The sequence below is a fragment of the Sceloporus undulatus genome, chromosome 6 (genome assembly GCF_019175285.1).
Source record: "Sceloporus undulatus isolate JIND9_A2432 ecotype Alabama chromosome 6, SceUnd_v1.1, whole genome shotgun sequence".
NCBI lineage: Eukaryota > Metazoa > Chordata > Lepidosauria > Squamata > Phrynosomatidae > Sceloporus > Sceloporus undulatus.
Window position 1 is genome coordinate 93,813,390 of NC_056527.1, and position 22,236 is coordinate 93,835,625.

General features: G+C 42.5%; 1 protein-coding gene across 1 annotated transcript; it reads right to left on the reverse strand.

The window, feature by feature from the left end:
* Nucleotides 1-13,074: 13,074 nt before the first annotated feature.
* HOXB3 (homeobox B3) lies at nt 13,075-21,479 on the reverse strand. The gene is given in 3 exon segments (XM_042476696.1): nt 13,075-13,359; nt 13,361-13,914; nt 18,366-21,479. Coding segments are annotated over 3 exon segments (1,299 nt in total). The 5' UTR covers nt 18,844-21,479; the 3' UTR covers nt 13,075-13,092.
* Between the last annotated feature and the right edge of the window lie 757 nt (nt 21,480-22,236).

A 22,236-nucleotide genomic window follows, 5' to 3' on the forward strand; every position in this document is an offset into this window, starting at 1 on the left:
GGCAGTAGTAGTAGCTTTTGGAGAACCCTGGTAGATATAGTATTCTCTTGCTTACATAGGCTGAGCCCTAAGGAAAATGGGAAGGAAAGGCTGAGCAAGGAGGTAGGATGGTGGTGTTTGGTTGGTTGGAGTTTGCCTTGTTCACTTCTCTTTCCTGGGGACTGAAAGGCTGATCTTAGCCCCAGTTCCCAGGAGGGAGCAACTGGGACAGAAGGAAACCCAGTTCATGTCCCAAAGGACAAGAGACAACTGAAGAGGACATCTCCCAGGTAAAAGCAGAGAACTTCAGGTTGACAACCAGCCCTACTTGAAACCTAAGGGGAAAAAACACCAAAGGGAGCAGCCAGCTTGAACCTATTTGGATCTGAAGGTTGTTATTTTGCTTTATTTATTGCATGCAGGTCAGTATGAAAAAGGCATTGCAAAAGAACAAAACACAACAAAACAAGACTCAACAACAACAACTTTTGTTATGAGTTGCCCTATTCTAGACCTTTTTGTGATCTGCTGGAGTGACCAAAATCATTTGAACAACAAGTCTTGAGGCGACTCACCAAAGCTCAGGTTTTCTATTAAGGTTTTCTTTAGAAGTATTAGAAGAAGAGAAATATGTAATAGCATCTCCACACACACATGGGAAGTACATTGGGGAGGGGGTCATCAAACCGATTTTACATGTTCATTTTAGGTTCATAAGAGGTATTCAAGAATGTTTCCAGGCCTTTAAAAAAAGTTCTACACAGAGTGATAGAGAGAGCAAAGAGTGAGGGGGAGAGAGGGAAAGCCAGAGAGAAGCAATCAATCTTTTCTCACCAAAGACTTCTGACAGGCCTGCTTTTGCTAACATCCTAAAGAATTTGGAGGTTCCTCAGAATTCCTAAGAGAAGTTCCTTTTCCCCCCTTCAGAGATTGGGAAGCAGAAGTACAAAATACAACCTTTGGGAGGAGAAAAACCAAGAGAAAGGGAAATAAAAACAAATAAAAAAGAAATTCTAAAAATCTAGGATGCTTTTTCCGAGGCTCCATTTATCCCACAAACCTACTAAAAGACATAAGGAAGGGCTGGGGACATTCACTTAGAAACTTTTGTGAGTTGGAACATTTGTGTGGGTGGCATTGAATAAAAAGCCTACATCTGTAGAGGACAGATGCTTTGGAAGTGGAAAGAAATTGTTCTCAAGTGCAATATTGTTACCACCACTACTAGTAGTAGTAGTTTACTATTACTGTGCTGTAAACAGTAACTACTTCTTAGGGTTTTTTTTTAACAGTGTTCTATTCTGCAAAAAAGAAAGTTATATTAAGAGATGCTGCAAAATGAGTTTTTAAAACCTTATGTTTTTCTGTTTGTTTGGTAGTATTTGTATGCTTTTTACTTTTTAGTAATGCACCTAGTGGGGTGAGCAGTACTCCCCATGAAACTGTTAACCGCTGTTTGATAATTTAAGCAAAGACGTGGGCCATGATTCAGCCAAAGTTTTTTGCTTATGGAGTTCCATTGATTTCAGTGGACGAATCCAACACTAATCCTTCCCAACTGAAATGGATGGTTCTTGAAAAGCAGGGGATGAGTCTGGGATTTTAATTTCGTTTGGTGTCCTTTCCTCTTCCTACTCCCTGATGCACTGTCAGCCTTTGTGACTTTGCCTTGTTAAAAATGGATACAGAGGTAGGTTCATCCCACCATTGCAGTTGCTATGCATCTGACCCAATTGCTTCCTCTATGACCATGTGTATAGGAAAAGGTAGTTTAAAAACTTCTCATCCAGAACGCCTAAGAGCACAGTCAAGCAGGTCCCAAGCCAGCATTCTTGGATGAGTTGAATTACATCTCCCATCATCCTCAGAAAGCATGACATGTATCTAACAGAAGTACAACATTGGAGACCACCAGGCTGGAGAAGGCTACCATAGGACTATAATAATAATATGTTATAAGGTTCTGTAACTGTGCTAATTTTAGTCTACATCTGTAAATCTTTCATATTCTTTTCTAATTTTAGTGATTTCAAAAAGTAGAGAGTGAAAATAATATGAAGCAAAGGCAAAAAGAAAAAGGAATTGTGAATGTTGCCACCTATGTTAGCTTACAAGAAGATAGGGGCAGGCTGAAATAACATAGAGACAGCTGAGACAGATTGTTTGAAATGCAGTTATTTTTGAATGTCTGAGCAAAGTTTGGACAACTTACTTTTTTTGGCCATGCTGGCAGTCCAAAAATGCAACTTTTTTAAACCTCTGGTTAGTCTCAGTTCCATACTCAGTTCCACTTTCAGCCCATGAACATTTCAAATTTCATTGGGCTGCCTTTCTACTACTAATCCTCCAGCCCTATCATTTTTTAAAATTTCATTTAAAGACCTTTAATACATAGTTCATGGTTCACCCTTAATGACACTGCATAACAGGTTTTGTAGTCTTAAACTTATGTAAATTGATGTAAGACTAAATCCATGGCTGTCACAGACATGATCATAATGGTTTGGCATAAAATATAAACACTTGGTCTTTGAACTTATCAGTCTTCTGAATAAGTATGAGCATTATTTTGAGATAAAGGTTTGATTGTCAAAGCTGTTTTTTAAAGTACAAATAATGAATGATACCAATAACTTGGCTTAGAAAAACTGACCTATCATGAGCGTAAAGATATTGGCTGCAACAATAAAGAAGGTGGGTTCATAAAGTGGATTTGCTAAAAGTATCTCAGATTCTGGAGGTTGTCATATTATAACTATTTGGATTGGGATAGAAAAGGAGAGAAATAGAACTTTCAGACTTAATTCTATCACAACCCAGAGGTCACATTTCAGTGACTTTGGTTTAAGAAACATGGGTCCTATTGTTTACAAATGATGTGGATTTTGATCTGCTATTCAGTGGAGCTCACAGTCCATCTGCAGACTGTGTTGGAAAGCATGTGAGATGGGAGAGAGGGAGGACTTTTCAATTTGCACAAATATTGCTGAAAGGTGAAGTCTTGGATGTGTGTGTGTGTGTGTGTGAGAGAGAGAGAGAGAGAGAGAGAGAGGGAGAGGGAGAGAGAGAGAGAGAGAGGCTTGTTGGAAGTTGGTAATCTGTACTTACTTGGGAATAGGCTCCAGTGAACTGAATGGGACTTAAATGTTGGGCCTAGGATCTCACTGTTAAAGAGTAATTTGCAACCATTCAAAACAAGGGGGGGGATCCATATTTGACATGTTTCCCATGCCAAATGGATCTAAAGAACATGAGATAACCCAAATAAAGGCATGGAAGAATTTAAGGCAGAGACAGTCCCTAGATTTACATTAGATACTGAATGCATGAAAACCAGATCAAACTGATTTTAGTGGGATACTTTTTATTCAGTCATGGTGGCCGCACCACTGCTATGGGCTAAAGACCTTGACTGTATTATGTCTCTATGAGATTTATTTATGACATTGGCATGAAAGGAACTGGACCTTTTGACTGGTATTATATTAACTTGTTTGAGGAAATCTTTTCACACAGGTCTGAACAGCATGGTGGCGACTTTTCAGTTCAGTCATATCATCCATAAAATCATAATCCGGGAAACGGTCGGAGGAGGTAGCAGCGTTACATTCTTGAATATTGTTGTTTGATCAGATCCCAATCAAAGTTTCCACGCTCGTATGCTTTTAAATTATAGCTTCACAGAATATAAAATTACTTCTTGCATGGATGAGCATAACCCAGCTACATTAATGGACACAGGGGAAAGGGTGCTTCAGGTTTTGTGTTTTTTTAATGTTATTTATGATTATGGGAAGGCTGTAATTATCAATGGAATTTAATATACCAAACCAAACCAAATCAAATATAAAGCAAAATTAAAATAATATTTCTTGCAAAGCCCTCTAGCCTGAAGTGCTTGTGTATCTGTGGATACAATCTATTTCCCCTGCTCTTCCATTAATTAAAGACAGGGCCAAAGACCAGCTATTGCATGGACAAGTCTTTAAGGCAAGGAGAATATACATTGTATATATGCCACATTCCCCGGTCTCCATTTCCTCTGAAGAAAATTCTATTAAAGTCAATGAAACTCCACAGGAATTAGTTGATTGCAGATTATGATCACAATGCAATTCACTTATAGAAGTCTACAGCAACAACTTACAATAGATAGCTGTGGAGATAGAACAGATTTGGAAGCTTTTTCAGAGACATCAATCCAAGGACAATAAGGCCAATGTAGTCTTATAGACTTCTGTGAGTAGTTTATAAATTGTAGCCAGTCTATACAATGTTATGTACATTACATGATACATATATTATTTTTGCACTGTGGACCTAGTCCAATGTGGCATGAATCATATACTCAATGTAAAAGAGACCTGAAAGCAGCTAGTGGTCAAATGCACACTTATATAAGTATCCCATGCATGTCTCATCTTAAATAAACAAACTCACTATGTGAGTTGACCCATTCTCATGTAAACCAAATGTGTCAGAAATTGGTGATAATGCTAAATATGAACTGGCAGGCTCACACGAAAGGTACAGTTATATCTGATGGCATACATCTGCTTACATGGGCAAACATTTTACCCATGGCCATCATAACATCTGTTTCCGTCATGTGATCTAAGCCAGTGATGTTTATCACACTATACTCTTAAAGTGCTACAATTCCACTTTGACTCCTCTAGCAGCCTCCTGTTGCATTCTGGTATTGGCAGTTTTAAGGAGGGGTATTTAGAATACCTGAGAATTCTAAATACTCCTCCTTAAAACTGCAAATCCCAGAATGCAACAGGAGGCAGCTAGAGGAGTCAAAGTGGAATTGTAGCACTTTAAGAGTATAGTGTGATAAACATCAGTGACTTGCCTCTTTCCCACAGTGATGACACTGGCCTCCAGGAAAAGGTGATACAACATTTTAAAGAACCACAACATTCGTCCTGCCCAGATGGTTCCATCTTATAGCCATTACCTCAGTGAGAAAAGGATACACAGAAATCAGCTCCTGTTCTGCAGTGATAACATTGAGATGACATTTATGTCCAGATCTGGGAAAGTTACTTTTTTGGGCTCCATCTCACAGAATCTCCCAGACAGCATGACCACTAGCAATGCCATAACTTTTTCCAAGCTCTGTCCACCATATGGATCAGAGTAGCCATAGCTCATATTTAATTTTGTACATTGCATTTCTGGAAGCAGAGAGTTGGGAAAAACCCTCCCCTGTGATGTTTAGAGCAATATTCTCTGCCAGGTAGAAAGGAAAGCCATGCTGGATCAGACCAAACTCATGTCTAGTCTGGCATCCTGTTTCCCACAGTAGCTGACCAGATGACTGTGAGAAGCCCATTTGCAGGAAATGAGAACAATCACCCTGTTGTTCCAGCAACTGGTATTCAGAGACATACTGCCTCTGATCCTGGTGGTAAGCCTATAGCCATCATGGTAACAACACTCTGTACCTGGTTTGTGAGTTCCAGGTATATTCTTAATCTCTTTTACTGAACAAGCCTACCACTTGGTTGAAACCTGCTGCCTTGGCTTGAAGAACCCATTACATTTTACTTATGCTTTAAGATGTTTATTACATGAGATGGTTTAGAAACACTGGAAACATCCTACAGATGCAAGACCAATCCAAAATATTTTTCTGCCTCAGGCAGAATAGCCAAAAGCAACCTATTTCGTCTACCCAGGACAAGGCATGTTATATCCAAAATCAGTAGCTTTAAAATCCCCCAGCCACCTCTTGCCACCCTTGGAAGCAAAAAGAGAAGCATCACTAATTAAATAGTTAATACATGGCAGTCCATTAATGGCATCCCACATCTATGTCTGAAGCAACTGCCACGTTCTTCCTATTGGTACAGCCAGCCCTGCAAATAAGAAGTCTTGTTCATGGAAAGTATCATTACTTGTCCTAGCCATATCTTATAACAGAAGCACTGATTTGCTGGTGTGCTTCTGGAATAAAAGGTAAAACTAATGGTTAGCTAGCTAGATCACTACAATAAATTCTGAACAATGAGGGCTGCAAAAAGTTGTTTGATTTCTGCATTCTGAAAGCCTCATTTTACTTGGGAAAGAAAGAAAGACATTTCAGCCCCCAAAAGGGCCCCACAATTACAACAACAACATTCCCAGGGAAGATATAAATACGCTTTTTCATTGGGAGGGGGAAGTAAGGAGAGAAATTATGTTTCTTTTCTATAACAAGAGGCTGATGTAGGAAGTAAAAACATAGAAAGCTGCCTTGTGCTTAATGAGTCCTTCAAGCCAGGTATTCTGAATGCTGACTGGCAACAATGGCTCTCCAGGATTTCAAAAAGTATTTCTTTCCGAGCCCTGCCTGGAGATCCCTGGTATTCTCTGATGGTCTCCTCCTTGCAAATACTAATTCACACTGACCCTGCTTAGCTTCAGAAACCAGGTGCTCTGTAGGTGGTGTTCTAGTATTAAGATAAATGCAGGGCTGGCCTTTGGATATAAGAAAAGGCCCTGGGTGAGTGAGGAGCAATGTTGGGCGCTCCCCTCCTCCAATTCAGCTGTGTATTTTGCTTTCTTGCCAAATTCTGGGGTCTGTGCAGAACTGCAAACTGGAGCAAAACAAAGATGCATCCTGCTGGTGTTTATTTAGAAGAGGGATGGACAATCAGAGGCCCTCCAGATGTTGTTGGGCTGCACCTCCCATCTGCCCCCACCAGTATAACCAATGGTGAGGGATGGTGCCAGCTGCAGTGTGACAAGGTTAAGCTCTGCACACCCATATGTTGCCCACCACCAACTGAAAAGTGCAGGACAGCAAACTGGAAACTGAAAAGATGCATACTATAAATGTCGTTGACTGGATGCTTGTTTTTATAGCTGGTCCTCAAACAACCTGCCCAACTTGGAAAATAAAGGTGTTTATTATCTCATTCCTCATCTCATAATTTACAGCAGCCTTTACACACAAAGGCCTAAAGCAGGTGTGGGAGTCATGTGGCCTTTCAAATGGATAGCAACTCCCACCAGCCCTAGCAAATGTAGCCAATGATAAGGAATGCTGGGAGTTGTGGTCCTAAAAAACATTAGGAAGGTCACACAGCTCCCTTGGCCTAAAGCAGGTGTGGGGGGTTCCCTTGGCCTAAATCAATTGAAAGGGTCAAATAGAATAGATCCATCAAACATAGCAAGTCAACACACATGCAAGTTCCATTGATTCAATGGATCTACTCTAGTTGGTAGGCTGTAGTGGTTTGAAGGTTGGATAAGATTTCTGGGTTCCAATTCCTGTTCAGCCTAGAAACCCATTGGGTGACTCTGGCCAAGTCACACATTCTCAGCCTTAGTAAAGGGCAATAGGAAACCTGTATACATCTTGCTAAGAAAATCCCTATGATTGGATTGCCATAACCAGGAGTTGACTCAAAGGCACATAGCAATAAGACAACCTCTAGTTGAGGCTAGGAAATGGACCTAGGCCAAGAAACACAGACCTATCAAGCCTGCTGGGTGCCTTTCAGCTTGATGCTTGGAGGAAGTCAACCCTTTGCCTAGATCTAACTCTGGATCAACTGCAAAGGAAGGGAGAATTCAAAGACATGTGAGCCTGGCTTAGTATACATGGGGATCTTGTAGCACCTTTGAGACTGAGAGAGAGAAAAAAGCCAGTAGCATAAATTTTCCTAGACTTAGAAGTGCTGCTGCCTTCAAAAAGCTTGCAACAAGTATATTGTGCATTTCAGTTGGCCAATAAAGGTATCACTGTTTGATTGGGGGGGGGGGGGGTGTTTGAATTTACTAAATGGCCAACACAGCTATCCCTGCATGTTTCCTAGACTTTGGGCCCAAGCAGACAGGCCAAAATAAAGGTGCTTCAGGTCACTTTGGAGGTATACTGTTTAAATGACACATGCATCTTAAGAGTCCAAAGCTGCGCTCCAGTCCTTATCTTTAGCATGGCTTTTGGGCTCTTAGGACACATGCATCATTTAAACAGCACACCTCCAAAGTGACCCTAAGCAGTTTTATTTTGCCCTGTCTGTTTGGGCCCTTAAATTTATTTCCTCAGATGCAGGGGTGAGGAAGAAAAAGACCATAAGAAAGAGGAGGGGAAGGGGTGGTGAGACAGACTGCAACATTTGGCTTGTGTTTAGCACCCAAGAAAGATTGCAACGACCGAGTAACAAGGCCTGGTGGTGTTCATAGTGGTGGCGTTAGCAGCAGAATGGAAGGGACTGCTCGTTGTGAGCCTTCAAGACCTATGGCGACCCTATCATGGGGTTTCCTTGTCAAGACCGGTTCAGAGGGGTTTTGCCTTTGCCCTTCTAGGGCTAGTAGGAGCAGCAGGACTTCGGGGAGGCACATCTTTCCCCAGGCAGAATGGCAGAGCGAATCCATCCCCATCAGGAGCTCTTTCTCCAAAGCTTGGCATGTCTCCGGGAAGAAGAAGAATCCCTTTTCTCCTCCAGCCCTGACGATCTAAAACTGACAGGCCCTTCACGTTGGGTTCCGACATCATAAAACGTTTTTTATGGAAAGGCGCTACTTGTTAAAAATGAAGAGTGGGGGGGGGGGAGAGAAAAGTTTTAAAGGTTGGGAAGCCTCAGAGACAAAACGAGCAGAGCCTTTCTTCTGGCTGGCTCTTCCCACTCCCCAGCCTCCCAGCATCTGTCTTCCACTCCTTTCTTGTTTTATTTAGTGATTTAATTTTACCATCGGTTCTCTTCCTCCTCCCCAAAAAAAAACCCTCCATCATTCTGTGCCCAACCTCTTAATTCCACCAAGAAAGCCCCGTGTGCCTTTTGTTATGATTAATCATTTTTCCTTTGTTTTCGTTTTAGACCCAATGGCTGGATCGTCTGGGCGGCACGTGATTCCCCCCCCCCTTTCTTTGTCTTCCCCCCGAAAATGAGGGGTAAATTTTAATTGGCGTGAGACTATTTAGAAGAAGATTTTTCCAAGTGGAAGGGAAGGAGGAGGAGGGGGACTGTTGGAAAGGAAGGAGGAGGAGGAATGAAACCCTTCGCGATTGACTTTTGGAGTCAACCCAGTCGGCTAAGGGAAGTCTATTTTATTTTATTTTATTTTATTTTACTTTATTTTATTTTATAAGGCTGTAAAACGAAAGCCACGACAGCCATAAAACTAAAGGGATAAAACGGGAGAGAACGCGATTCAATGCCTTCCTCGTTAATGTCGGAAGAGAAGAGGGAATCCGGTCGTGCGACTTTCGTTTTTAAGATCTCCCCCTCCCGATCATTTGACTGCTGCCCCCCCAAAGGTCCCCTTCCTCCCCCCCAACCAGTCAGTTTTCAAAATGGACCAATGGGACGAGAGCGAATTAAGAACAAAAAAGTTTATTCCAGAATTGTTCCACAGACAACTCTTCGGCAAAGAAATCAAACTGCCTACTGTAAAGAACAAAGAAAGATGAGTCCAAAATAAAAGAAAGAAAGAAAGAAAGAAAGGAGGAGGAAGAAGAGAGAGGGAAGTGGTGGGAGAAGAGGAAGAGGAGGAGAAAAAAGAGGGCTGGGGAGGGATTTCACTAGTTCTTCTAACTGAGGACTATACAATTACAGCCTGGCTCTGATTTCATGCCTCCAGTAGAACTAAACACATCATTATTTTATTTTTAAATACGAAGGTAACTACTGGATTTTCCCCTAAATTACAATAACTAAAAAGAAAAGAAAGAAAAGAAAAAAGAAGAGGAAGAGAAAAAGAAAAGCTGGTTGTACATTGACAAGGCGAAACACCATATTCCTTTATAACAAGTAAATACTAAAAAAAAAAGTACATTTTCCCCCTTATAAATACATATATGTTGGGATAAATAATACAAAAATCAACCAAAGGGAAAAAATAGTTTAAAACTGGCTATAACCAATAAATATATAATATATATATATATTTATATATATATGAATGTTCACTGGAACACAGCACGCTCCCATTGAAAGACTTCTCCAATGGGTTGTCCTTCAAAAGTTGGTATATATACCCATTAAAATGTAAACTCTAAGTGCAAGGACGATGTCAGGCCAAAGAAGAGGCGGTCAGGACATATGGCCCTCCCTCCCTCCTATAAGGGCCATCAGCTTCCGCTTCCGTTTTGGAAAGACATCACAGTTTCTGTTCAAATATACCCTGTTTTCACGTTCAAGAGAGGAAGAGATGCAAACAAGCGCAAGGCGCCTTAGATTTGAGACTCCCCCCCAAAAGAGGAACCCTCTTTCTTTTTTACAAAAGAAAGAAAGAGGGTGAGGCAGTCACTTCTCCAGAAAGAGGGGGGTGTCTCCTATGTTTCTTCTTAATGGTGGACCCTGGTTCCTTTTGTAAAGTAGTTTTTTAAAGAGTTTTGCAGAAGAAAGTAATATTTAAAGGGGCTTCTCAGTTTTCTCCCCTTCCCCAGCACTTAGGGGAAAAATCAAACGGGTAGTGCCTTGAAATTTGGGTGGGGATGAGGCAGAGAATACACTTTTTGCCTTTTCAGACAATGGGGTTGGAGAGCAGATAGTGGAAATGGGATGGAAAGGAACCATTTAGAAGGGACAGGTTTTGAGATGGCGGGAAAGAGGAGAAACCACAGGACTTCCAGTCCTAGAAGCCAAGAGTTGGAAGGGACCTCAAGGGTCATGTAGCCCAACCCCTGAAACTTAATACCGGGTTTATTTGTGACCCTTGTCCACACTTTGGAATGCATGATTTATGTTATTTTTATGGTCCCCAACCCTTATTTAAAACAACAACAATAAATGGATTGTATTGTTGGATTCCTCGACTTTTTCTCTTTTTATAAAAGGAAAAAACACACACTTTTAAAACGTTCCAGACATTTGTGTCGAAACCTCCTCTGGACAAAGAGAAAGGGCTAAATGCAAATTGGCAAAGGATTGCTCCGCCATGAATTGATAGTTAACTCATCTGTCAGATTATCAAAAGGGGTTTTAGAAGGATCTGAAATTCATTTAGGGAGCCCTCTTCCCCTTCCCTTCCCCTCTGTGTTCCTTGTTCTAAGCCAACTGTACTTGGTTGAGGAAAAGGGTGACAAGCCCTACTGAATGGATCTATTTTTGAATAAGGGGGTTGCATTATGACCAATGTCTGTGTGTGAGAACCTGATTGTCTCTAAACACCTGGGAAGTCTTCTCCAATTGTAAACATGATATTTGTTAACCATACATACACTCTATTGGAAAAAAAATAACTTGCACCTAGACTTGGGACAGTATGGGAGCAAGATCCACTGCTGTTCCACAAAGCCAGATCCACTGAAGGGAATGGCTGCTGCACTTCCATCTGGATTGTGTCCATCACCACACTTCCACAATTCTAGTATCTCTTAATCCCAAGTAAGAGTGCTGAAAACTGGAGAGAATCTTTGATCAGTCTGAGGGAAACTGCAATCCTATCCTGATCCACAGAGTGGTAAATCCCATTGTTTTCAATGGGATTTCCTCCTAGAATAAATATGCCTCACATCAAAAGGGGAATGCCAGATCCAAAGAGGTTGTTTTGCCAGTGTTATGGTTCTTGCAGGGCATACAGGCCACAATGTTTTGTCCCAAAATGAAGGACAAACCAGTCAAGCACACCTTGTGATCAGAAAAGTGATCTGGGATCCTTCCTGGGAATCCTGGCTATGTATCCCTACTGTACTTTCTCTGAGGGGTTGGTTTGGGGGAGCGGTTTGCAACTTTGGCTACAACCTTGGAAACAAAACCAGGGGGGAAAGCTTGGAAGGAAGCCTGACAGTCCCCAGTGGAACTGCTTTCTAGCAGAGAATCCTTAACCCAGATTTACTGGGGAATAATGGCAGATTACACAGAAGAAGGCAAGAAGGCAAGATAGAGAGTCATTCCAGATCTTGGGTTCTACAACTTTTGACTACCTGTAAGGAACTGCACTTTTAAAAATGAAATCTTCTCAGGTTTAGGAAATACATACTCCCTACATGTAGCAAACCAGTGCATCAGGAATATATGCTATTTATCTGCACTCAGGATTTTGTTCTGAATTTTTTTTATGGTACACTCTAGAATGCTACCACTTCTATCTCTCATGTACATTTCTGGGGCATGTTTAGGGCTGCATTTCAGACAATAAGATTTTAAAACAGAAAAAGGAAAAAGAAAAACAGAAGAGGATTCCTACAATGAAGCCAAGAAATCTTATTGACTTCCCTGCTTCACCTATTCGGTTTAAGGCTTAAACCCAAACTAAGCCCTGATTAATTAAATCATCACTTGAGCTGCCTAGATGGCTAGACCACTACCTACATGGCAAATGTTCTTGGAGCATTAACTCTCAGGATCCCTAACCATCAGCCATACTGACTGGGGATGCTGGGAGCTGAAGTATCAATATCTAGAGAACCTGAAGTGAGAACTGCTTCCATATGATCACAGGGGATTGTTTTAAATCAGGGTCCTCTAAGGACCAGACCTGAGTCCTGTAATTGATGTCAGGGCTCCTCTGAAATATGCAAATGACATTGTGCTGTGAGCATGTGCAGAGGGCATTTGGTTCCCCTGCGGAGGAAGGGGAAGTTTCTCTCGCAGTTCTGAAGGCTGGGATTAGCAGAAAGGCTTTCTAGTGAAAGGACTTGATTACCAGGCAGGTTAGATCCTCCATACTTCTTTCCCTGCCCTCATCTACCTCAGTTCCCTTCTGTTGGTGCAAGGGGGCCATTGTGGGGTAAGGGGTTGAGGTGGATGAATGGTGATGGTGGCAAAAAACAACAACAATAGGACTTGACCCAGTTAGCATCAATATTAAAAAACACAAAAAAGAACTTGTGGGGTAGCCTTCTCCAGTCACCCTTGAGACACGGTGGACCACAACTCCCACCATCCCCAGGCAGCATAGACAAGCTATCTGGAGCTGATGGGCATTGCATCCCAATACATGGGGGGAGATCTAAACGATTTGTAAAGGCGTTTCAACACAAATGTCGCTATTGTTGCTAACCTTTTCCAAAAAAAGATCCCACCAAAACTTCAGCACGACCCACCAACCCACCAAAGAAACGCAACCAGACAATGCCCCCATCTGCCCACCCCCATCCCCACCCTTTGCCCCAGCCTTCCTCCACCAAGCCTCCCCACCCCACCCCCTTGAAGTCTCTCCTGCCCCTCATCACAGGTGGGTCAACTTGGGTGCCTCTTGGATTCTACCCTGAGTAGAAGCGTGGTGGGTGGAAAGGTCTGTGTAGGTCGGGTGGGACTCGCAAGGTCCATGGTGCTGGTTGGGGCCCATCGGAGGGCCCCCGTTGTACTCCATGTTGGGGGGCTGGTGGTGCTGGAGGGGGTTCAGCCCATAAAGCGAGGGGGCCGAGTTGGGCAGAGAATCCACGTAGTTGCCGCCCACGTAGACGGGGCTGCCCTGCATATTGGGGGGGGCCATAGCCGCCCCCTCCTCCTCCTCCTCCCCCACCGCCCCCTCCTCCTCCATTACCCTGTAAGATGTGGGGGTCGTATTCAGGGGCCGTGTTGGCATACTTCTGCTGGCCCGGGCAGCCCTTGATGGGGTTTTGGTAGGCCGTGGGCATGGCGTAGGCATTCTGGTGGGGTTTGTTGAAGGAAGGCGGAGAGGGGGCCTCATAGTTCGAAGTCATGGGGTGCAAGGCGTTGAGGAAGCCTGCGCTGGACTGCATGGCTTGGGGTGGGCTGCCAGTCGGGGAAGGGCCCCCTGAGGAAGAGCCCAAGCCTTTGGATTTCTGGTCCTTCTTGTACTTCATCCTCCGGTTCTGGAACCAGATCTTGATCTGCCGCTCGCTGAGGTTCAAGAGGTTGGCCATCTCCACCCGACGGGGCCGGCAAAGGTACCGGTTGAAGTGGAACTCCTTCTCCAGCTCGACCAACTGGGCGCTGGTGTAAGCGGTGCGGGCCCTCTTGGAAGCCGAGGAAGAGGAGGAAGAGGAAGAGGACCCCGGAGGGCTTTTCTCGCCGCTGCAGCTTTCTGGGGGAAGGAGGTCGGGGGGAAATGAAATCAAAGATAATTACTTACATGCAGAAAATTGAATGCACAGGCCTCTTAATAAATCCTCCAACAGGCGAGAAGGCTTCAGTCCTCCCCCCTCCTTCTCCGCCTTCTCCTCCAGTCCTCACTCCATAATCATGTCATTTATTAAGAGTTCTGTTCTCCGAAGCTGCCCCTTCGCTTTATGAAAATTTGATCATGTCATGCAGAAAAGGAATCCAGGGCTATTTATTTGGGAGTCGATTATTTTTTGAAACAGACCCTTTCAAAGGAAATTACGCCTGGCAAGTGGGCAGTGTTTGGAAAGCAAAATTAATCACACGCACACACAGAGAGAGGCCTGCAGCGTCAGTAACTTTGCTCCGACATACGCACACAAGGCAGAATTAATCCAGTTTGAGAGCGCTTTAGCGGCCCAGTTGCCAATGCTAGGGGATTCTGGTAGTTTCGTGAGACACTGAGCCTTCTCTTCTGGTGCCACAACAAACTACAAGTCCCAGGATTCCATTAGGATGGAGCTATGACAGTTAAACTACTGAGTCAGGGCAGTGAAAGCGGTCTCAAACTGGATTATTTCTGCAGTGTATTTTGGGCCTTTGATGACCTGCAAGGGGCCTGCAAAAGCACACACAGGAATGGACAGGTGTGTGTAGCATGCAGATCTGAATATCAAGTGGGTAACTGTCTCTCTCTCTCTCTCTCTCTCTCTCTCTCTCTCTTTCTTTCTTTCACTTACTCCTTCACACACACACAGAGAGGATTTACTGGAAGCACCTGGTAATAGAAAGTTCTCCTTTTCTTCATCAGCAAAAATCATTTCAGTGAGTGAAGACCTGCTCACAAGAACTTTCTACAAACTTGTGTCCCAAGTAGTCCTGTCATTCACTGTGAATTCACGTAAATGAGCAGAAGGATGGGTGAGTGGATAAAACAGCCCCTCAATATACACTTGATAACATCCAAATTTAATCCTGATCCTCAGTGCAATACATGCATTAAATAAGCTGTGAATTTGCAAGAGGAGGTTCTCACAAAGACAACACAGCCTAGAGCAAGGATAAGGAAGGTGTAGCCTTCCAGATGATGTTGGACTACAGCTCACATCATCCTTCACCACTGGCTAGAGCTGATGAGAGTTGCAGTTCCAAAATCATCTGTGGAGCCAGGTAGTCCACTCCTGCACTGACCTTTTCACAAGCCTAAATCATGATTCAAACATCTTAGCTGGCTTCAGCTTTAATTCATATTTGAGGTGAATGTTGGGCTGGGGGTGAATTTGGGATTAATATTTCAATAGTATTCAGTGAAGCATGCAGTAGTGCACTCAGGTTGTTGTTATGTGCATTCAAGTCATTTCCTACTTATGGTGGCCCTCCACTGTTCAGAGGAGGCTTCCTTGCCCAAAGTCACCAACTTGATTTCCATGGCTCTAGAAGGGACTTGAACCCCAGTCTCCCAGAGTCCTAGTCCAACACTCAGACCATTATATCACTCTGGCCCAGTTGCCAAGTGATACAAACTATATGGCCAGATTGCACAGTAGGGAGTTCACATCTTTCATGAGAATAGGTGGTAGAAAATCATTATCTATTGAAAATATACTAGGGTCTAAAACACACTGCAGAAATAATCCAGTTTGAGACCACTTTAACTGCCATGGCTCAGTGCTAGGGAATCCTGGGAATTGTAGTATATTGTGGCACCAGAGCTTTGTGAAAGAGAAAGCTAAATGTCTCACAAAACTACATTTCCCAGAATTCCCTACCATTGAGCCATGGCAGTTAAAGAGGTCACAAACTGGATTATTTCTGCAGTGTGTTTTGGACCTATGATAGCCTTACCCCAGGCATCATATCCTTTTGACTTTGAAAGAGGCTATATTATAGGGAGCAGATCTTGAAAAGCCTACTTTTTGGGATGGACCCCTAGAGTTTTCCAGCCACTTTCCCAAGCTCTGATACTAAGCATCTATTGAAGTTACTCTCATTTATTTTCTTGTGAATCTGCACTAAGAAAGGTACCCAGAATCACTGATATCTGTGACTGTTGTCAGCTTTTATCTCATGTATATTCACTGACTCTTAATCATGCTATGATCTAAATATGAAGTATAAATCTATTTTATATGTACTACATTACTAGCTTATACATGGACAAAATCCATTTTGCCTACAATAATAGGCAAAGATTGTATAACAGCAGCAGAGTTCCTCTGTGCAAGAAATCAGTTACTCTGTGACTGTTATTAGGGAGCATCCATGCTAAACCAATGGCTTACAAAATGGAGTACAGCACACATCTTGGGACATTGATGAAAACATATTTGACAGATGTAAAAGACAAACAGAGAGAGAGAAAATGAGAGCGAGAGAGATTGGACTGGAATCCTATCAGTAATCCCAGCTAAAAATTAATGGAAGAATGAATCATGTAAACTCCCTTGATTCAATGGGTTTACTCTAGGTGGTGCCACCAATAATCTGGGAAGTTCCATTTACTATAGCCAGTATAGTAAGGTCTATCCTTTTATGTGCTAAGGTAGGAACCAAGTAACCAGGTTTTAATGGCAGAAGAATGGCAAGCATCAATTCAGAGTGGCACTCACGGTTCACTTTTTAAAACGTTTCTTTTGGTAGACAAGAACAACAATAATAATCCTTCCAGCTAGAAGACAGAAGGAGGTAAAAGTTTTCTCCTCCACCTTATCTGTCATTGCAAGAAAATTCAAACTTCGTTGTTGTTTTTTCTGAACATGGGGAGCATTACAAAACATCACTCTCACCCATTGCCTAAAGTGGTACAATCTATACTACCACTTCATTCTAGCCTACAGATGGACTTATCCTGTGTCTTTCAGTTGGCACCCATGCAAAGTAATCTGGCATCAAAGGTGAGGGCATGAATCCACAGCAGCCTCAAATTCACTGAATTTCAGATAAAAGCTGGGCTGGACCAGGGACTACACTCACCCTAAGTAGCTTTAAATATATGATTATCAATCACCCCCAAATTCTGATCCTCATTTGAGAAACTGCAGGTCTGATTTTATTATGGCTGGATAAATAGGGTGGAAGAAGATGGCAGAAGCAAAATAAGTTTCTCTGCCCTCTTTGTCTCTTTCTTTTGCCCCCTGACCCCCTGAATACTTCATAATCCACCTAGTATTTTGCCACCTTCAACCTCTGCTTCCACTATGTGGCCATCCTGGCTGGGGATTCTGGGAGTTATGATCCAAAAAGATTCATTTGTAATCCAAGTCTCAGTTTTATCTGGCTGAGCTCTTACCTTTGGAATAAACTCCTCCTATCTTTGTCATCAAGTCATTTTTGTACTGCTCCTCATATTCAGAAAAAAACAAGTTTGATACCACTTTAATTGCCATGGCTCTGTCCTTTAAAATATTGGGATTTGTAGTTTGATGAGGGATTTAGAATTCTTTAGTGCACTCCTTTAAACAGCTGCATTAGAGCTGTCTTGTAGGGAATTCTAAATACCTCAAGACAGTGAAAATCCCAAATACGCCATAGAATGGAGCCATCACAGTTAAAGTGGATCAAACTGCTATAATGTTGTAACATGGGCACACTCTTTCATATTTCTCCTACAGCCTAAGCTGGTACATGTGGATACAGAGCTGGGATCTGTGCACTCTCATTTTAATGTGACTTGTGCAAGGGACTGTCCTGTTCATCTGTGTCCATCCATATCTCCTTTCAGTCCTCCTCTTCTACACCTGTCCCATTTTCCACATAGAGAAGTTTAGGCACTTGACCAGAGATCTCCTCATGAGAAGGACAGACGTTTAAGACACCAGTCAACAGAATGAGCAAAAGGTGTAACTCAGGTCTTGATTTCATTTTGCAATACTGACCACCATAGCTACTTTTTATCTCTCCACCCTCTCTTTCCAGAATCCAGAGATTAAGGCTGAGAAAAATCCTTACTTCCAAGACCAATCTACCATGTTCTTTATGAGCCAACCCCAACATTTATTCTGTTCCAGTCCATGGGTCTGTAGGCCTGGTCTCCGTCACCCCTGGGCCACAAAACAGGACCAGAGTAACAAAAGGTTCCCACATATGCAACAGAGATGGCTTACCTTGTTGGGAAGTAAGTCCAGAAAAAGCACATTACATAGAGGACATACATCCATGGACAGGCTAGATCTGAGCTTGTAAATTACTTTATAGACTACAGGTCCCAGAATCCCCTAGCTCCAGCATGGAACAGGGGATTGTGGGAGTTATCATCCAACCATAATTTCTCCCACCTCTGATGAAGACCAGTCTTCAATTATCTAGTCACAACTGGTGGGAAGAAGGACAACTTTCCATCCTGTCTAGTCCTGCTGTGGGTGCATATGGGATGTGGGGACTCGTGGTGCATTATATATGTGTCTGGGGGTGTTGTTATATTCCAAAAGCAGATACCTGAGCTGGGGGAGCTGTTTTTCTGCTTGGAGTTTTGCCTCGACTCTTTCATCCAGGGGAAAATTTGCTTGGTGAGGGCGCTGTTACTTGAACCCAGGCTGGATTTGTTGGAGGCATTTTTGACCCCAGCAGGCTGGTTATGGTTATTGCTGCTACTGCCACCATTGCTGTTGCTGCTGCTGTTGGTTGAGGAGGTGGTGGTGATGGGATTGGAGGGTGGCGAGATGGGTGGGGGTGGGTGATGCTCCTGAGGCAGACTAGGCCGCATGCAGCTCCCATTCAGGTCTTTCGTTTTGGCCAGGGGGGCAGTGTTGCCAAGAGACTGGAGGGTGCAGGCTGGCCTCTGGTAGTCGTTCTCCACATGAGCTGCAGGCTGGAAAGGCTGAGGTGGGGGTCCCTCGTACCCAAAGCCGTTGGCCCCTTGGTAGGAGTAGCCTCCAAAGAGGGTGGAGGTGTCATAGTAGGTTGTTTTCTGCATGGCTGGGGCTCCCCGAGATTCTTGCTCACTGCTACCAGGCTCTGGTTGACCCCCTCATGGAAGGACATTGGCACCCCGAAGGTCACGTGGTGAGGAGGCCTTCCCCGGTGTCTTTTGGAAGCTGACCTGAAAGGTTAGAAGGCACACACAATAATACGGAAAGGCCTATGAATCCATCTTGGCCATTGAAAGGCCTTGTGACATGAATAGCTGGCTACTGAGGAGGAGGAGGATGGGGAACGGATAGCATATGCTGCTGGCTGGCTGGCTGGCTTCCTAACAGATCTCTGCCTGCCTGGTGTTCTTGGGCCTCCCTCTGCTCCCTCTGACCAAGGGAGCAACTTCATCAAATATATCAATATCAAAATGAGTCCCTGTGTCTGTTGTGTGTGTGTGTGTGTGTGTGTATGATCTGCTTACTATGCTTTAGTTTGCAAAAATCAATTTCCCAATAGCATTGCCCCATTGTTCTTGTTATAATTCCTATTTAAGGACCATTATCTAGCAATTGGTCCAACAGATAGGGATATAAACCTAGGCCTAGGCAGGATTTCCTGTAGACCGCTCAGCCTGACCCTCCCAAGAGTTGTCTGTGTGTTGGTATCTACCCGACCTACTCACATACACAGCATAGATACTACTCACTGACACTCAGACAACATATTTTCCTTATGCGCCCATTAAGAAATGATAAAAATTCAATCTAATCCTTTGCTTTCCATGGGACGTTCAACCCCTTCATCTTCTATTTACAGAGATTTAGTTGGGAAGAAACGCCATATGATAAGTAAACATTTAACCGGAATCTATGGGACTTGGTAACAAGGTAAACAAAGTGGAGATCCGTGATATAAAATCATTTGCTAGGCCTTTCCTTCTGTACCAGCAATAATACCATCTTCATATCTCTTCTTCACACACACACATCACGTTGAGTTGTTCTAACCTAAATTCATGTTACAGCATTAGAATTTAATATTCGCTTAATCTGATTTCCCCTGCCCCAAAGGAGTTAGGAGCCCCAGGAAAAAAAAACAACAGCAATACAAGTATAGATCAAGGAAGATCATATTTGAACAGTTAGCTTAAAAATAAAAAATAAATATTTCAAAGTTTAAATGGAAGTATAACACATCAATTTTTTTAAAAAAAATATAAGGATTAATTCTGTTCTTGAAGTTTTGCTACATTTGCATAGTTCTCCCAGTCTGCTGCAACCAGAAGAGGCTGGGAAATATGATCAGTTTTGAAGGACTGGCCCTTTTGATGTTGTTTTTTTTTGGGGGGGGGGTGGGGGGGGAGGCTGTCCTTTGCAGCTCTAGTTGTAGTTGCTAAAACCTACTAGGGAAACCCCTTTCCCTTGCTGTCAGTTGCCACTCCAAGGTGTGAGTCTTGTCTCTTTCATGCTACTCCTTCTCATCTTTTCTTTTGAACAGAACCCTATTTTGTCACTGAACCATTTGGTTGCCTTCATTCCTCCCCTCTTGAAACTTTTATGTTTGGTGTCCCATCTTTTCCCTTCAAGGAGGGGGGAAATGCTTTCCCCAGAGGCAAAGAAGAAAAAAAGAAGGAAGGAAGGAAAGAAAGAAAGAGAGAGAGAGAGAGAATACACTGCTTTCCCCTTCCAAAAAGCAGGTTTACTTTCTCCACGGTTGTAAGAATGGAAGAAGGTTATGATTATATCAACTGAGAAGAAAATCAATCCATTGATGCATGATGTGTGCTTATGTTTATCTATGTCCTCTTGCTCTCTGTGTGTCTCTATCAGTATAAACATATGAGGCCTATGTGGTGAAAATCCTATTTCACTCTGTTCAGCCATTCTGCTTTCCATTTCAAATTGTTATCTCCAATGCTCTGTTTTCTCTTCTGCTTCTTTGCAAGCATTTTTTTAAAGTATTGTAATCCAACATTGGCTGGTTTGACCATTGGGAATGGCCCTACATTGGGATACAGGACAACTTTTTCCTTCCAGACGTCCCTACATTTGTGCAACAAAACCCAAAATAATAAAATAAAATAAAATCAGATCTCATATTTCAACTCCTGTCCTACTTCTCCTTCAATTCAAGCTTCTATGGATCCTATAAAACAGCATCTTGTGATCCTCTCCTAAATCTTCCACGAATTAGGCATAACCATTGGTTTCTAGAAGTAGGCAGTTAAGATATTTCCTGAGCATTAACTGCAGAGGATGATAGTCTCTCTGGTTTGTTTCAGTTTCGAGAGAAGGTTTTTTTCCCCCAGCAGACATAAACTGTCTAATGTTTTCAACCTAACGAATGGATTAAAAAGGGAAAGAAAAGAAAATGCATTTCATTATGAAAGACTGGGCAGAGTGCTAATTTATTAAGGAGTTCAGCCATAAGGAGATTTTACTAGGCCTCGCTGGTTTCTTTTTGGGTTTCCTGGGACCTCTAGAGAGCCTAAGAAGCAGGCCGCAAACGATTTCTTAAAAAATTAAGCAGTGCATTAAAAATTAATCCTCTCCAAAAGGCATCCAAAGTGGTCTGTGTGTTCAGTAGCCAAGATCGGAGTCCCCTTTTGTATCTCATCTTTCAACGCTTCCCAAATGTCGGTCATTTATCTTAGTCGAGGACGGCCTGGAATCGTAAATGATTTCCTCCAAGGAATTGTTGATTGTTGTGGTTTAAATATAATAATACATTCCTTCCCCCTTAAAAAAATATCCTTTTCAATAATAATAATAATAATAATAATAATAATTAAAAAATCAGAGTGAGCATTTATAATTAGTCCTTGAAATATTAGCTCAGAAGTTGCTTTTTACCGGCTTGGAAGTTGCTCTCTCCTTTTTCTTCTTTTCTTTTCCTTTTTGAAATTCCCGACAACGAAGAATGCGGCTTCATAAGAAACCTTCCTCTCTCCTTCTTGGGAACTTTGGTAAGAGAGAAACGAAGGCTTTTGGTCCTGTTTTCGATCTGAATCACGAAGGCGATTGTGAAGAGATGGAACCGAAGGCCGAGTAAATCGAGGACAGAAAATAGAAAAAGGAGCGATTTCGTTCCTTTTCACCTCCATGTTGGGAAGGAAAAGGATACTCATAGTCTCAGCATTGCTCCTGGATGAAGCTCAAGGCGTTATTTCCCCCAACTAGGCCAAAGACGATGGTGGGAAATAATAATAATAGTAGTAGTAGTAATAATAATAATAGTAATAGTAATAGGAGCCAAAGAGTGGAGTTCAAAGCCACATCCCAGTATAATAATAATAATAATAATAATAATAATAATAGGAGCCAAAGAGTGGGGTTCAAAGCCACATCCCAGTATAATAATAATAATAATAATAATAATAATAATAGGAGCCAAAGAGTGGGGTTCAAAGCCACATCCCAGTATAATAATAATAATAATAATAATAATAATAATA